Source organism: Rattus rattus, chromosome 4 (genome assembly GCF_011064425.1).
Source record: "Rattus rattus isolate New Zealand chromosome 4, Rrattus_CSIRO_v1, whole genome shotgun sequence".
Taxonomy (NCBI): Eukaryota; Metazoa; Chordata; class Mammalia; order Rodentia; family Muridae; genus Rattus; species Rattus rattus.
In genome coordinates, this window is record NC_046157.1 from 21,203,768 (window position 1) to 21,220,488 (window position 16,721).

General features: G+C 39.3%; 1 protein-coding gene across 1 annotated transcript; it reads left to right on the forward strand.

The window, feature by feature from the left end:
- The first annotated feature begins 2,046 nt into the window (after window positions 1-2,046).
- On the forward strand, window positions 2,047-12,383 carry LOC116897869 (cystatin-A-like). The gene is given in 4 exon segments (XM_032899277.1): window positions 2,047-2,113; window positions 10,803-10,900; window positions 12,259-12,340; window positions 12,343-12,383. Coding segments are annotated over 4 exon segments (288 nt in total).
- Window positions 12,384-16,721: the final 4,338 nt, after the last annotated feature.

Here is a 16,721-nt window from a genome sequence, read left to right on the forward strand (position 1 = left end):
TCTGGTTGACCTTCATGATTATTAATCCTGCCACCTTGGTGTGATATAGTTAGAAAGTCTTTGGATACAAATCTCTACCTCATTGAAACACAATCAATATTGGGTCATTATGTTTTGAAGACCCATTTTATATGTAATTGACATCATACCATGGTCATAGACTGAAACAAAATGAGAAAACGAGCTGAGAGACAGCACTTGTCCTTCTCTCCCTCCTGACACCAGACTCATGAGATCAGCTGCCTCCCACCTACCACCATGCCTTCTCCACCTTGAAAAAAAGTACCCTGAAATCATGAGCCAAAGTTCCAATGGTTACCGAAGTCCTGGTCTCTCGGTGCTTAAAGGTCAATGTTCATGAGATGACAGCTGGTAGGGAGGAGTCCAGGGTTTACTCAAGGAGCACTGCTTGGGGAAATGACAGCAGAGGGGGGCTGTCATGTGCAAAGATCCATCTTGGCCAACTCATAGGGTACAAAGAGGTTGTATAGGGGAAAGCACAGAGCAGAAAAGGAAGCGTGCAATGTGTCTGCATCATTCAGGGCCCATGGGTTTGCTTCCTTCTTCTCCAAAGCATCAGAACATACCAACAGTCAGTGGACCCTCAGCCAAGTTTGCTTGCCTTCCTTTTTTTTTTTTCTTTTCGGAGCTGGGGACTGAACCCAGGGCCTTGCGCTTGCTAGGCAAGCCCTCTACCAGTGAGCTAAATCCCCAACCCCGCTTGCCTTCCTTTTAGAAGGCATCTCTTTTCTGTAAGTCAAACTTCACAGGAATCTACAAAACTGACCCAGTAAGGCTTTGTTACTTGACACATAGCATTAAAGATGAATCTTAACATTCTCATGTTTTGCAAAACTTCCAGAAAATCTGCAAAGAAAGGTAATTTAACAAAGGTATCTTTCTTTGTCTTTACAACAGTGTCAGTACCCTAGGAAGAAGGATTTTGTTTGTTTTTAGATGTATATTTCACTTTTATCTTAATTTTTTATAATTGTTTAAATACAGAAGAGCACAATAAAATAACAGATATCGTTGGTCTGTCACTCAGAACTGACATGTATCCAGGCCTATCTCTCTTGAGGAATCACCCCAGTAGGCAGGCATAGCTGAGTAGTAAACTTCTGTCACTTTGCTGTGCCCTATTCCCTGGTATCCTTAGCACTTCACCTTTGACACATAGCAAGTCTTCTAAAGTGTAGCCTTTCCTTTGACATGGTTGGGAAAATACCTGATAAGTTACCTATAAGCAAAGGCAGAAGGATCAGACATTCTAGGTTATGCCTGTAATCCCAGCCCTCTGCAGGCGGAGGCAGGAGATGCAGAAACTTAAGGTTTATAGTAAGTTCCAGGATAGCCTCGGCTACATGAAGTACCTTCTAAAACTGTAATCAGTGAGTATAGTGGTGGGTGGATGTCATTAATCCAAACACTGAGGCAGAGGCAGGGTGATCTCTGTGAGTTTGCAGCCAGCATGGAGAGAGTGTGAATTCCAAGATATCCACACAGTGTTTCCCAGAGAAACCAAGTCTCAAACAAAACTAAATAAAAACATAAAACAAGAGAATGAACAGCAGCAGAAGAAATGAAGATGTTTGCCATTTGCTTCTAAATATTTGCAGTTAAATGTTTTTGAACCTACAAGTAAAAATCCACTGTAGACAGTTTTGTTATCTTTATAAAGTTGGGTGGATCCTAGGCAACCAGCCTTGACATTATTAAGTATTCTCCTTAAGGAACACTTCAAGGTTTAACATTTTTAGGAAATCTGATTATACATGTCTTTCCTCAGATGACACAACAGGATGACATTATGACACACATTTGCTCATGTCCCCCACCACATTTTCCCCCAACTCCACTCAGCATTTCCTCTCAGGGATGCTGTAAGACTTGCCTGAGGCCACACTCATTTCCCCAGTTCCTCTGATACTGTGGAGATGATACATTAGCGGAGGAGTTTACAGATACCTTTCAAACCCTGACTCTCAGTGCTTGCCGGATCATTCCTTCTCAGCACCCTGCCCAGCAAAGGAGCAACTCATCAGGATGATGCCTGGAGGCTTGTCAGGGGCCAGACCTGCCACACCAGAAATCCACCTTGCTGACAAAGTGAGTCAATGTACTTCAGGAAAAAACTTGATCCCAAACCAAACTTCCAAAATTTGATTCATAATTTGGCCCCTTGTTCCGAGTGTGGGAAATGATAGCAACCAGACACACATGGGTTTTGCTCAGACTTTTACACAGCTAAAAGCAGGATATTAAGCATTTCAGAGAAATTTTAACACCCCAAGTGTAAAATCGGCCAAGCCACACTCCCACTGCAGCCTCAGTTTCCCAGGAGTTGTAGATAAGTTCATGCTGGATCGTCCCTACACCTCAAATATCTGATCCCAGGAACTCTAATTACTGATAGAATTCTCCAATCTCAACATTTTAAGATGATGTGTGATGGCACCTAAGGTTGTTAAAGATCTCTGAAGCTGATTCCAGGATGCTATGACCACCCAACCATGACAGGAAAAGTACAACTCAAGTTCGTACATCTTGCTTAACTATGTAAAAACTATAAAAAATATATAAATATAAAATATAAAATATAAAATATAAAATGATGTATCATGTTACCTGTTTTACAAAGGTGAAATGCCTACAAATTTATGGAGGTAGGTGTGAAATCTGTTGCCTATTTTCTTATATCACATAGTTTTGGCCTTAAAAGTAATCATCCTGGAGGACAGGACAGTTTGGGTTCTTTTTGTTTTGTTTTTGTTTTTGTTTATTTGTCAGTTTGTGTGTTTCTTTGAGACTTGGTCTGCTAGATGGTCTAGCATTTAGGTTACTCAGGCTAGCCTCAAACTCCAGGCACTCCTGGTGCTTCAACTTCTCACGTTCTGGGATTACAGGCATGCGTCATTATGGTAGGTACCATCAGCTTCTAAGTGAGTAGATTAGATGGAAATCTTCATGCTTGGGGCATTGAACATCCTAGAGGGATCACAGGCCTAAAATTCAGTGACTAAATATTTAAAGGTAAATAGTTCTCACCCAATAGGTTTATTTCAATAAATATTTTGGAGCATTTTATTTTTGAGGACTATCTAATCATTAATTCTTCATTAGAATCCTCACATCAAGTTGGTGTTCTCAACTTCAGATGTGCACAGGAGTCACTTGTTGTTCTAGACAAAATGCAAGTCTGACTGAAGAGGGTTAGACAGGTGTATGTGTCCACATTTCTTCTAAGGTCTCTGGAAGTGTTTATCCTCCTACCCATGACTTACTTTTCTGTAGGACCAGATATATCTGTCATCCTAGAAGGCTTAGGGGACCTAGGGCCTTAAAATAAAATAAAATTAAATTAAAATAAAATTAAAATAAAATAAAATGCCAAGGAGAAGACATCCATTTTCCCTATAAGAAGAAAGAGCTAAAATGACTAACAAAAATAATGTTCATAAAATTTTTTAAAAAACAAATATACAGAGATGAATCATAGTTGATATTCACATTGGCTGAAATAAAAATCGCCCTGAAATGTTTCAGGAGCCAGGACTTTAGAGGGATGTATTGTGAAAAACAGTTATTTGTAATAAAAGATTACAGCACATTTTCATGATTTTTTAACAGTCATCTGGTTATCTAGAATAAATGTAATTTTGCAAATGGGTTTAATGATTTCTCAGAGTGGTCCAAACCTCACATGTTTAAATAATCCTTTTGCTTCTAGCCTTCCAAGTACCTCGGAATACAGAAACGTGTCATCCTGCCTGGCTAGGGTAACTTTTTATTATTATTATTATTATTATTATTATTATTATTATTATTATTAACTTGAGTATTTCTTTTTTTTTTTTATTTTTTTTTATTTTATTTTTTTTATTATTAACTTGAGTATTTCTTATATACATTTTGAATGTTATTCCCTTTCCTGGTTTCGGGCAAACATCCCCTCCCCCTCCCCTTCCTTATGGGTGTTCCCCTCCCAACCCTCCCCCTATTGCTGCCCTCTCCCCAACAGTCTAGTTCACTGGGGGTTCAGTCTTAGCAGGACCCAGGGCTTCCCCTTCGACTGGTGCTCTTACTAGGCTATTCATTGCTACCTATGAGGTCAGAGTCCAGGGTCAGTCCATGTATAGTCTTTGGGTAGTGGCTTAGTCCCTGGAAGCTCTGGTTGCTTGGCATTGCTGTACATATGGGGTCTCGAGCTCCTTCAAGCTCTTCCAGTTCTTTCTCTGATTCCTTCAATGGGGGTCCTGTTCTCAGTTCAGTGGTTTCCTGCTGGCATACGCCTCTGTATTTGCTGTATTCTGGCTGTGTCTCTCAGGAGCGATCTGCATTCACATTTTGATCATCCGTCTTGAGTTTCATTTGTTCTAGGCATCTAGGGTAATTCGAGCATTTGGGCTAATAGCCACTTATCAATGAGTACATACCATGTATGTCTTTCTGTGATTGGGTTAGCTCACTCAGAATGATATTTTCCAGTTCCAACCATTTGCCTACGAATTTCATAAAGTCATTGTTTTTGATAGCTGAGTAATATTCCATTGTGTAGATGTACCACATTTTCTGTATCCATTCCTCTGTTGAAGGGCATCTGGGTTCTTTCCAGCTTCTGGCTATTATAAATAAAGCTGCGATGAACATAGTGGAGCACGTGTCTTTTTTATATGTTGGGGCATCTTTTGGGTATATGCCCAGGAGAGGTATAGCTGGATCCTCAGGCAGTTCAATGTCCAATTTTCTGAGGAACCTCCAGGCTGATTTCCAGAATGGTTGTACCAGTCTGCAATCCCACCAACAATGGAGGAGTGTTCCTCTTTCTCCACATCCTCGCCAGCATCTGCTGTCACCTGAGTTTTTGATCTTAGCCATTCTCACTGGTGTGAGGTGAAATCTCAGGGTTGTTTTGATTTGCATTTCCCTTATGACTAAAGATGTTGAACATTTCTTTAGGTGTTTCTCGGACATTCGGCATTCCTCAGCTGTGAATTCTTTGTTTAGCTCTGAACCCCATTTTTTAATAGGGTTATTTGTCTCCCTGCGGTCTAACTTCTTGAGTTCTTTGTATATTTTGGATATAAGGCCTCTAACTGTTGTAGGATTGGTAAAGATCTTTTCCCAATCTGTTGGTTGCCGTTTTGTCCTAACCACAGTGTCCTTTGCCTTACAGAAGCTTTGCAGTTTTATGAGATCCCATTTGTCGATTCTTGATCTTAGAGCATAAGCCATTGGTGTTTTGTTCAGGAAATTATTTCCGGTGCCCATGTGTTCCAAATGCTTCCTTAGTTTTTCTTCTATTAGTTTGAGTGTATCTGGTTTGATGTGGAGGTCCTTTATCCACTTGGACTTAAGCTTTGTACAGGGTGATAAGCATGGATCGATCTGCATTCTTCTACATGTTGACCTCCAGTTGAACCAGCACCATTTGCTGAAAATGCTATCTTTTTTCCATTGGATGGTTTTGGCTCCTTTGTCAAAAATCAAGTGCCCATAGGTGTGTGGGTTCATTTCTGGGTCTTCAATTCTATTCCATTGGTCTATCTGTCTGTCTCTGTACCAATACCATGCAGTTTTTATCACTATTGCTCTGTAATACTGCTTGAGTTCTGGGATAGTGATTTCCCTGAAGTCCTTTTATTGTTGAGGATAGTTTTAGCTATCCTGGGTTTTTTGTTATTCCAGATGAATTTGCAAATTGTTCTGTCTAACTCTTTGAAGAATTGGATTGGTATTTTGATGGGGATTGCATTGAATCTGTAGATTGCTTTTGGTAGAATGGCCATTTTTACTATATTAATCCTGCCAATCCATGAGCATGGGAGATCTTTCCATCTTCTGAGATCTTCTTCAATTTCTTTCTTCAGGGTCTTGAAGTTCTTATTGTACAGATCTTTCCCTTGCTTGGTTAAAGTCACACCGAGGTACTTTATATTATTTGGATCTATTATGAAGGGTGTCATTTCCCTAATTTCTTTCTCGGCTTGTTTCTTTTTGTGTAGAGGAAGGCTACTGATTTATTTGAGTTAATTTTATACCCAGCCACTTTGCTGAAGTTGTTTATCAGCTTTAGTAGTTCTCTGGTGGAACTTTTTGGGATCACTTAAATATACTATCATATCATCTGCAAATAGTGATATTTTGACTTCTTCTTTTCGATCTGTATCCCCTTGACCTCCTTTTGTTGTCTGATTGCTCTGGCTAGAACTTCAAGAACTATATTGAATAAGTAGGGAGAGAGTGGGCAGCCTTGTCTAGTCCCTGATTTTTAGTGGGATTGCTTCAAGTTTCTCTCCATTTAGTTTAATGTTAGCAACTGGTTTGCTGTATGTAGCTTTTTACTATGTTTAGGTATGGGCCTTGACTTCCTATTCTTTCCAGGACTTTTTTATCATGAAGGGGTGTTGAATTTTGTCAAATGCTTTCTCAGCATCTAATGAAATGATCATGGTTTTTTGTTCTTTCAGTTTGTTTATATAATGGATCACGTTGATGGTTTTCCGTATATTAAACCATCCCTGCATGCCTGGGATGAAGCCTACTTGATCATGGTGGATGATTGTTTTTTGATGTGCTCTTGTATTCAGTTTGCCAGAATTTTATTGAGTATTTTTGCATCGATATTCATAAGGGAAATTGGTCTGAAGTTCTCTTTCTTTGTTGGGTCTTTGTGTGGTTTAGGTATAAGAGTAATTGTGGCTTCATGGAAGGAATTTGGTAGTGCTCCATCTGTTTCAATTTTGTGGAATAGTTTGGATAATATTGGTACGAGGTCTTCTATGAAGGTCTGATAGAATTCTGCACTAAACCCGTCTGGACCTGGGCTCTTTTTGGTTGGGAGACCTTTAATGACTGCTTCTATTTCCTTAGGAGTTATGGGGTTGTTTAACTGGTTTATCTGTTCCTGATTGAACTTCGGTACCTGGTATCTGTCTAGGAAATTGTCCATTTCCTGCAGATTTTCAAGTTTTGTTGAATATAGGCTTTTATAGTAAGATCTGATGATTTTTTGAATTTCCTCTGAATCTGTAGTTATGTCTCCCTTTTCATTTCTGATTTTGTTAATTTGGACACACTCTCTGTGTCCTCTCGTTAATCTGGCTAAGGGTTTATCTATCTTGTTGATTTTCTCAAAGAACCAACTTTTGGTTCTGTTGATTCTTTCTATGGTCCTTTTTGTTTCTACTTGGTTGATTTCGGCTCTGAGTTTGATTATTTCCTGCCTTCTACTCCTCCTGGGTGTATTTGCTTCTTTTTGTTCTAGAGCTTTTAGGTGTGCTGTCAAGCTGCTGACATATGCTCTTTCCTGTTTCTTTCTGCAGGCACTCAGCGCTATGAGTTTTCCTCTTAGCACAGCTTTCATTGTGTCCCATAAGTTTGGGTATGTTGTACCTCCATTTTCATTAAATTCTAAAAAGTTTTTTATTTCTTTCTTTATTTCTTCCTTGACCAGGTTATCATTGAGTAGAGCATTGTTCAATTTCCACGTATATGTGGGCATTCTTCCCTTATTGTTATTGAAGACCAGCTTTAGGCCGTGGTGGTCTGATAGCACGCATGGGATTATTTCTATCTTTCTGTACCTGTTGAGGCCCGTTTTTTGACCAATTATATGGTCAATTTTGGAGAAAGTACCATGAGGAGCTGAGAAGAAGGTATATCCTTTTGCTTTAGGATAGAATGTTCTATAAATATCTGTTAAGTCCATTTGTCTCATGACTTCTCTTAGTCTGTCTACGTCTCTGCTTAATTTCTGTTTCCATGATCTGTCCATTGATGAGAGTGCCCTTGTATTTGGGGCATAGATAATTAGGATTGAGAGTTCATCTTGGTGGATTTTTCCTTTGATGAATATGAAGTGTCCTTCCTTATCTTTTTTGATGACTTTTAGTTGAAAATTGATTTTATCTGATATTAGAATGGCTACTCCAGCTTGCTTCTTCTGACCATTTGCTTGGAAAGTTGTTTTCCAGCCTTTCACTCTGAGGTAGTGTCTGTCTTTGTCTCTGAGGTGTGTTTCCTGTAGGCAGCAGAATGCAGCGTCCTCGTTGCGTATCCAGTTTGTTAATCTATGTCTTTTTATTGGGGAGTTGAGGCCATTGATGTTGAGAGATATTAAGGAATAGTGATTATTGCTTCCTGTTATATTCATATTTGGATGTGAGGTTATGTTTGTGTGCTTTTCTTCTCTTTGTTTTGTTGCCAAGGCGATTAGTTTTTTGCTTTTTTTCTAGGGTATAGCTTGCCTCCTTATGTTGGGCTTTACCATTTATTATCCTTTGTAGCGCTGGATTTGTAGAAAGATATTGTGTAAATTTGGTTTTGTCATGGAATATCTTGGTTTCTCCATCTATGTTGATTGAGAGTTTTGCAGGATACAGTAACCTGGGCTGGCATTTGTGTTCTCTTAGGGTCTGTATGACATCAGTCCAGGATCTTCTGGCCTTCATAGTTTCTGGCGAGAAGTCTGGTGTGATTCTGATAGGTCTGCCTTTATATGTTACTTGACCTTTTTCCCTTACTGCTTTTAATATTCTTTCTTTATTTTGTGCCTTTGGTGTTTTGACTATTATGTGGTGGGAGGTGTTTCTTTTCTGGTCCAATCTATTTGGAGTTCTGTAGGCTTCTTGTATGCCTATGGGTATCTCTTTTTTTAGGTTAGGGAAGTTTTCTTCTATGATTTTGTTGAAGATATTTACTGGTCCTTTGAGCTGGGAGTCTTCACTCTCTTCTATACCTATTATCCTTAGGTTTGATCTTCTCATTGAGTCCTGGATTTCCTGTATGTTTTGGACCAGTAGCTTTTTCCGCTTTTCATTATCTTTGACAGTTGAGTCAATGATTTCTATGGAATCTTCTGCTCCTGAGATTCTCTCTTCCATCTCTTGTATTCTGTTGGTGAGCTTGTATCTACAGCTCCTTGTCTCTTCTTTTGGTTTTCTATATCCAGGGTTGTTTCCATGCGTTCTTTCTTGATTGCTTCTATTTCCATTTTTAATTCCTTCAACTGTTTGATTGTGTTTTCCTGGAATTCTTTCAGGGATTTTTGTGACCCCTCTCTATGGGCTTCTACTTGTTTATTTATGTTTTCCTGGAATTCTTTTAGGGATTTTTGTGACTCCTCTCCAAGGGCTTCTACTTGTTTATTTATATTTTCCTGGAATTCTTTTACGAATTTTTGTGATTCCTCTCTGTAGGCTTCTACTTGTTTATTTATGTTTTCCTGTGTTTCTCTAAGGGAGTTCTTCATGTCTTTCTTGAAGTCCTCCAACATCATGATAAAATATGATTTTGAAACTAGATCTTGCTTTTCTGGTATGTTTGGATATTCCATGTTTGCTTTGGTGGGAGAATTGGGCTCCGATGATGCCATGTAGTCTTGGTTTCTGTTGCTTGGGTTCCTGCGCTTGCCTCTCACCATCAGATTATCTCTAGTGTTACTTTGTTCTGCTATTTCTGACAGTGGCTAGACTGTCTTATAAGCCTGTGTTTCAGGAGTGCTGTAGACCTGTTTTCCTGTTTTCTTTCAGCCAGTTATGGGGACAGAGTGTTCTGTTTTCGGTGTGTAGTTTTTCCTCTCTACAGGTCTTCAGCTGTTCCTGTGGGCCTGTGTCTTGAGTTCACCAGGCAAGTCGTTTGTAGCAGAAAGTTGGTCTTACCTGTGGTCCCGAGGCTCAAGTTTGCTTGAGGGTGTTGCCTATGAGCTCTCCAGGGCCTCACTAACCAGGAAGATCTCCCGCCCTTTCCGGGAGGTTCCGTGCACCAGGGTTCCAGATAGCTTTTGGTGTTTTCCTCTGGGATAAGTATTGTGTGCAGCGTGCAGCCTCTTCTGGTTTCCCAGGCGATCTGCCTCTCTGAAGGTTTAGCTCTCCCTCCCACGGGATTTGGGTGCAGAGAACTGTTTATCCGGTCGGTCCCTTCAGGTGCGGTGTCTCAGACGCAGTGGACCTGCTGCTCCTGGGCCCTCCTCTACTGGTACCCAGAGGCCGTATACAGTTTCCTCCTGGGCCAGGGATGTGGGCAGGGGTGGGCAGTGTTGGTGGTCTCCTCCGCTCTGCTGCCTCAGGAGTGCCCGCCCGACCAGGCGGCGAGAACTCCCCTCCAGGGGGCCTGGGAGCAGAGAGCTGCTGAGGGCAGGGCTAGGGTAACTTTTGAATATGATATTCTCATTAGATCTTTGAGGATTTCATACATATATAAAATAAAGTTTGGTCATATAATTTTTACGTTAGGAAGCTACTGGAATGGCTTATCTTGATAATTATACCATTTGTAGACTACATCTTCAGTAACTAAATTAATTTAGAATTGTGTTCTTGCAGCTCTAGAGAAGCAGAATGAGACCCGATATTAACATATCTCCACTATGTGTTGTTTACTTTGAATTTATTGATCAAATTTACATGTACCTATTGGAGAACCAATTGCAAATTATGACTATATGGTTTTTTTTGTTTTTTTTTTTTTGCTTTATTTTCATTTTGAGCCAATGTGTGTGTGTGTGTGTGTGTGTGTGTGTGTGTGTGTGTGTGTGTGTGTTTTTTTTTGTGAGGCAAGATGAAATAGGTACCCAACTAGCCTGGAACTTTCTATGTAGCTCAAGCTGCTCTTGACTAACATTCTCCTGCCTCAGTCTTCCAAGTTCAGGGATTAGAGGCTAGAGGCTTGAGCAGCCAGCCCAGGCTCATCAGCATCTCTGAGGATTCTCAGGAGGATAAGGTTCCCAGATTTATGACTCAGATAAACTGAGACAACGCCGCCTTAACATTATCTATTATTTTTTTTCCTTATAAGGTCAGAGCATTGCTTGAAGAGAAAAATCAATGCAAAATATGAAAAATTCAAAGCCATTGAGTATAAATCTCAAGTCGTTGCTGGACAAAATTACTTCATTAAGGTTAGACACAGACCTCCCTCAAGCAGGGATGTGATTGTTTCCGGTTGCTGCAACTGTAGCTCCATTTCTACCACTGGTCTTTAATTAAGACACTTGCAAGTGGAAGATCCCCAAATCCATTGGATGACAGGATAGTGATCTTGTTTTACTTTGTGAATACAGAAAATTTTCTTCAGCTCTATGTTCAGAAGTCAATGATCTCACAAACACACACACACACTCACAGAGAGAGAGAGAGAGAGAGAGAGAGAGAGACCCAGAGAGAGAGAGGAGGAGAGAGAGAGAGAGAGAGAGAGAGAGAGAGAGAGAGAGAGAGAAGCACCATAGCGCCCTATATAATGGAATACTTTGGTTAGTAGCATTTTAAATTAAGGAAGGAGGGATATCAGAGTACAATGTCAACTGTGCTACATCAAACTTTTGTTATTTAATAAAGAACAAAGTGGCAATTCTTAATCTTGTTATTTTAGGTCCCAGACTCATGCCAAAAACCCAAACCAACCCAAACCAACCCAAACCAACCCAAACCAAACCAAACAACCAAACAAAACCATTGTGTGTGTTGCTCAGATGGTTCCTAGGATTCCTTTTTTTTTTTTTTTTTTAACTTTCCAAAGGAATGCCCTGGTGGGCATTCACAAAGTATGCTATAATACAGCAAAGATATGGGCACCATATAGTTCATACTTTATAAATCAAATCTGAGTTTTTTTCCCTTATCAAACTTTGTGGTAATTTTTTTCCCCAATTTTGAAGTCAGGAAAAAGAATCACCAAAAAGCACAGGCTGCTGTCTGCTTTTCCTGTAGGTACCATGAAAATGAAATGTAACTCAGGAATGTAATCTGTTCTAAGATTTTAACTGAAGGTATAAGAGTGAAATCCAGATGGAGAAATGGATAAGTGGGTAGGAGCACCGGATGTTCTTGTAGAGATCCTGGGTTTGGGTCTCAGCACCCACATGGCAGTTCTGAAGACATCTGAGTCCAGTTCAAGTGGCGTTAACAGTCTCCTCTGACATCTTCAGGTACTGCATACATGTGCTGCACTTAAATACACGCAGGCAAAACATTTATACAAAAAATTGAACAAAATCTTTATCAAAAGGTATTAAAAATAATCTAGGAAATATGTTTTCTGCCATCCTATCAGCTGCTCTCTATTAAAGTAAGGGTTGATGGGACTTCAGTTCATCGGTGCTGCCTTGGACCAGAAGTGTTGTTTCTGAAGAGCTTGGCACATCTCCTCTTGACAAGAATGAAGATTTGTCATTGAATTGAGATCCATGTGATCTCTCTCTCTCTCTCTCTCTCTCTCTCTCTCTCTCTCTCTCTTCTTTTCTTCTTTTATGTTTTTCAGATGGATGTGGGGGGTGGTTGTTTCCTCCACATAAAAGTCTTCAGAGGACTCTCTGGAGAAGATAATTTGGAACTTAGTGATTACCAACTAACAAAACCAAGAATGATTAGCTGTCCTACTTCTAAGCAGCAAATTCTAAAGTAACCCGATTCCTCTCTTTGTAAGCAGAGGCAGCTGTCGATAAAGAAGCATTCATAAAATAACTGTTTTACTCCCTCATTACTCAATATTGTGTTAGCCTGGACTACAGAGTGAGTTCCAGGTCAACCTGTGCCACATGCAATCCCCTCTTTTAAAAAAATAAAACACTGGACCTGGTGGAATACATCCCTAATCCCAGGACTGGGTGGTGGAGGGTGGAGGGTGGGGGATGGGGGCTAGGGGTGGGGGGAGAGGTAGGCAGATATCTGTGAGTTCAAGACTAGCCTGGTCTATACCATCAGTTCCATCACAGGCAAGGATTGGTACCCACAGAAACCGTATTTCAAAAAGTTTTAATAATAATGATGATGATGATGATGATGATAATAATAATAATAAACATAAAAATGAGAGTGGGCATGGGAAAACTACAGCAGTATAAGAAATGAAGTTGTTTGCCAATTTATTCTACATGTTTGGGGATAAACGTTTTAGAAACTGAAAGTAAAAATCCTCTGTAGACAGTTTTATTACTTTATAACACTGGGTGGATGCTAAATAACCCGTGATGACATTATTTAGTATTCTCTTTGAAGAACTCTTCAAGGTTTACCATATTTAGAAACTCGGGTTATGCATGCCCTTCCTCATATGACACAACAGGATGACATAATTGGCACAAAGAGTGTAGGGAGGAACCTTGCTCACCACATCTGAGTCCTAGACAGACACACTTGATCACAACCCCCACCTCATTTTTTCCCAAACTCCTCTCAACATTTCCTCTAAGGGATATAATAAGACATGCTTGAAGCCACCCTCATTGCCCCATTCTTTCATACTCTGTGGTGACAATACATAATAGAGAAGGGTACATTCAAAATCCTGAGTCTCAGTCCTGAGAAAGCTGGTCTGCCAGGAGTGCTCTCACTCCTAGGCCCACAGGTTAGACCACCACTTTAGCTCTAATAACTATCCAAAAAAGGACTCCCAAGGAACACAACAGGCACAGGAACCTTGGTGCATCCAGGGACAGGATCCTTCTGGTCTTCATTTGCACCCCAGAGCTAAGGCTATCCCACAGCCCTTATTAGCCATATCCTGCCTTGGAGAGAGCTGGTTTCTCAGGAGTTCCCTTACTCCTAAGACCACAGGCTTACAGGCAGACAGGAAGGACAAGCTTTAGTCAGAGACAGCAAAACCAACTAACACCAGAGATAACCAGATGGCAAGCAGAAGAACCTAAGCAATAGAAACCAAGGCCACTTGGCATCTTTAGAAACCAGTTCTCTCACCACAGCAAGTCTTAGATACCCCAACACATTGGAAAAGCAAGATTTGGATTTAAAATCATATCTCATGATGATGATAGAGAACTTTAAGAAATACAGGAGAATACAGGTAAACAGGTAGAAGCCATTAAAGAGGAAACACAAAAATCCCTTAAAGAATTACAGGAAAATCCAACCAACAGGTGAAGGTATTGAACAAAACCAACCAGGATACAAAAATGGAAATAGAAGCAATAAAGAAATCACAAAGGGAGACAGCCCTGGAGATAGAAAACAGAGGAAGGATATCAGAAGTCATAGATGTAAACATTTAAACATCACCAACAGAATACAAGAGATAAAATTATAGAAGAAAAGTTCCCTAACCTAAAGAAAGAGATGCCCGTGAACATACAAGAAGCCTACAGAACACCAAATAGATTGGACCAGAAAAGAAATTCCTCCTGTCACATAATAGTCAAAACACCAAACACCCAAAACAAAGAAAGAATATTAAAAGCATTAAGGGAAAAAGGTCAAGTAACATATAAAGGCAGACCTATCAGATTTACCACAGACTTCTCAACAGAGACTGTGAAAGCTACAAGATCCTGGGCAGATGTCACACAGACCCTAAGAGAACACAAATGTCAGTCAAGGACAGTATATCCAGGAAAACTATTAAAATAGATGGAGAAACCAAGATATTCCATTTGAAAAACCAAATCTACACAATATCTTTCCAGAAATTCAGCTCTAAAATCATAATAGATGGAAAACTCCAACAGAAGGAGGGAAAATACACCATAGAAAAAGCAAGAAATTAATTTTATTTCAACAAACCCCAAAGAAGATATCCACACATATTTAATTCCACCTCTAACAACAAAAATAACAAGAGGAATAAAATCACTATTTTTAATATCTCTTAACATCAATGGACTTAATTACCCAATAAAAAGACATAGACTAACAAACTGGATACTTAAATAGGACCCAGGATTTTGCTACATACAGGAAAAACACTTCAGAGACAAAGACAGACATTACTTCAGAGTTAAAAGCTGAAAAAAAAAATTTCCAAGCAAATGCTCCCAAGAAACAGATTGGAGTAGCCATTGTAATATTGAATAAATTTGACTTTCAACCAAAAGTTATGAAAAAGATAAGGAAGGACACTTCATATTCATCAAAGAAAAAAAAATCCCCAAGGTGAACTCTCAATTATGAACATCTATGCTTCAAATGCAAGGGCACCCACATTGATATAAGAAACTTTACTAAAGCTCAAAGCACACATAGCACCTCACACAATAATAATCAGAGACTTCAACACCCCACTCTCATCAATGGACAAATCATGGAAACAGAAACTAAACAGAGACACAATGAAACTACCATATGTTATGATCAAATAGATTTAACAGACATCTGTGGAACATTTCATTTTAAAACAAAAGAATATACATTCTTTTCAGCACCTCACAGTACCTTCTCCAAAATTGACCATATATTTGGACACAAAACAGGCCTCAACTGATACAAGAAGAATGAAATAATCCCATGTATCCTATTTGATCACCACAGTCTAAGGCTTGTCTTTAATAACAACAGAAACAAAAGAAAGTTCACATACACATGGAAGCTGAACAATGCCCTACTTAATGAGAACTTGGTCAAGGAAAAAATAAAGATAGAAATTGAAGACTTTTTAGAATTTAATGAAAATGAAGGCACAACATAAGCAAACTTATGGGACACAATGAAAACAGTGCTAACAGGAAAACTCATAGCTCTGAGGGCCTTGAAGCAGAAACTGGAGAGAGCATACACTAACAGCTTCACAGCACAACCGAAAGCTCTAGAACAAAAAGAAGCAAATGCACACAAGAGTGGTGAATGGCAGGAAATAATCAAACTCAGAGCTAAAATAAACTAAGTAGAAAAAAAAAGAACTATACAAAGAATCAACAAAAGTAAGAGCTGATTCTTTGACAAAATCAGTAAGATCTGAGTGCCTCCAAATGAAACTGGAGAGAGCATCCGCCGCCACCATGAGAGCACATCTGAAAGCTCTAGAACTAAAGGAAGCAAATACACCCCAGAGGAGTAGAAGGCAGGAACTAGTCAGACTCAGGGTCGAAATCAACCAAATAAAAATAAAAAGAAGTATACAAAGAATCAACAAAGCCAGGAGATGGTTCACTGAAAAAAATCAATAAAATTGCCAAACCTTTAGCCAGACAAACCAGACAGCACAGAAACAGTATCCAAATTAACAAAAACAGGAATAAAAAGGGAGACATAACAACAGAAACTGGAGAAATTCAGAAAAAATCATCAGATCCTACTACAAAAGCCTACTACTCAACAAAACTGGAAAATCTCAAGGAAGTGGACAATTTTCTGGGTAGATACCAGGTACAAAATTTAAATCAGGATCATATAAGTCATATAAACAGTTTCATAACATCTAAAGAAATAGGAGCAGCCATTAAAACTCTCCCAACCAAAGAAATCCCAGGACCAGATGGATTTCATGCAGAATTCTATCAGACATTCAAAGAAGACCTAATACCAATACTCTTCAAATTATTCTACAAAATAGAAACAGAAGGAACACTACCTAAGTTGTTCTATGAAGCCACAATTACACTTATACCTAAACCACACGAAGACTCCAAAAAGAGAGAGAAATTCAGACCAATCTTCCTTATGAACATCAATGCAAAATACTCAGTAAAATTCTTGCAAACCGAATCCAAGAGCACATCAAAACTATCATCCATCTTTATCAAGTAGCCTTCATCCCAGCGATGCAGGGATGGTTCAATATACAAAAACCCATCAATGTAATCTACTATTTAAACAAATTCAAAGAAAAAAATCCCATATGCTCATCCCATTAGATGCTGAGAAAGCATTTGGCAAAATTCTATACCCCTTCATGTTAAAAGTCTTGGAAAGAACAGGAATTCAAGGCCCATACCTAAACATAGTAAAAGCAATATACAGCAAACCAGTAGCCAACACCAAACTAAATGGAGAGAA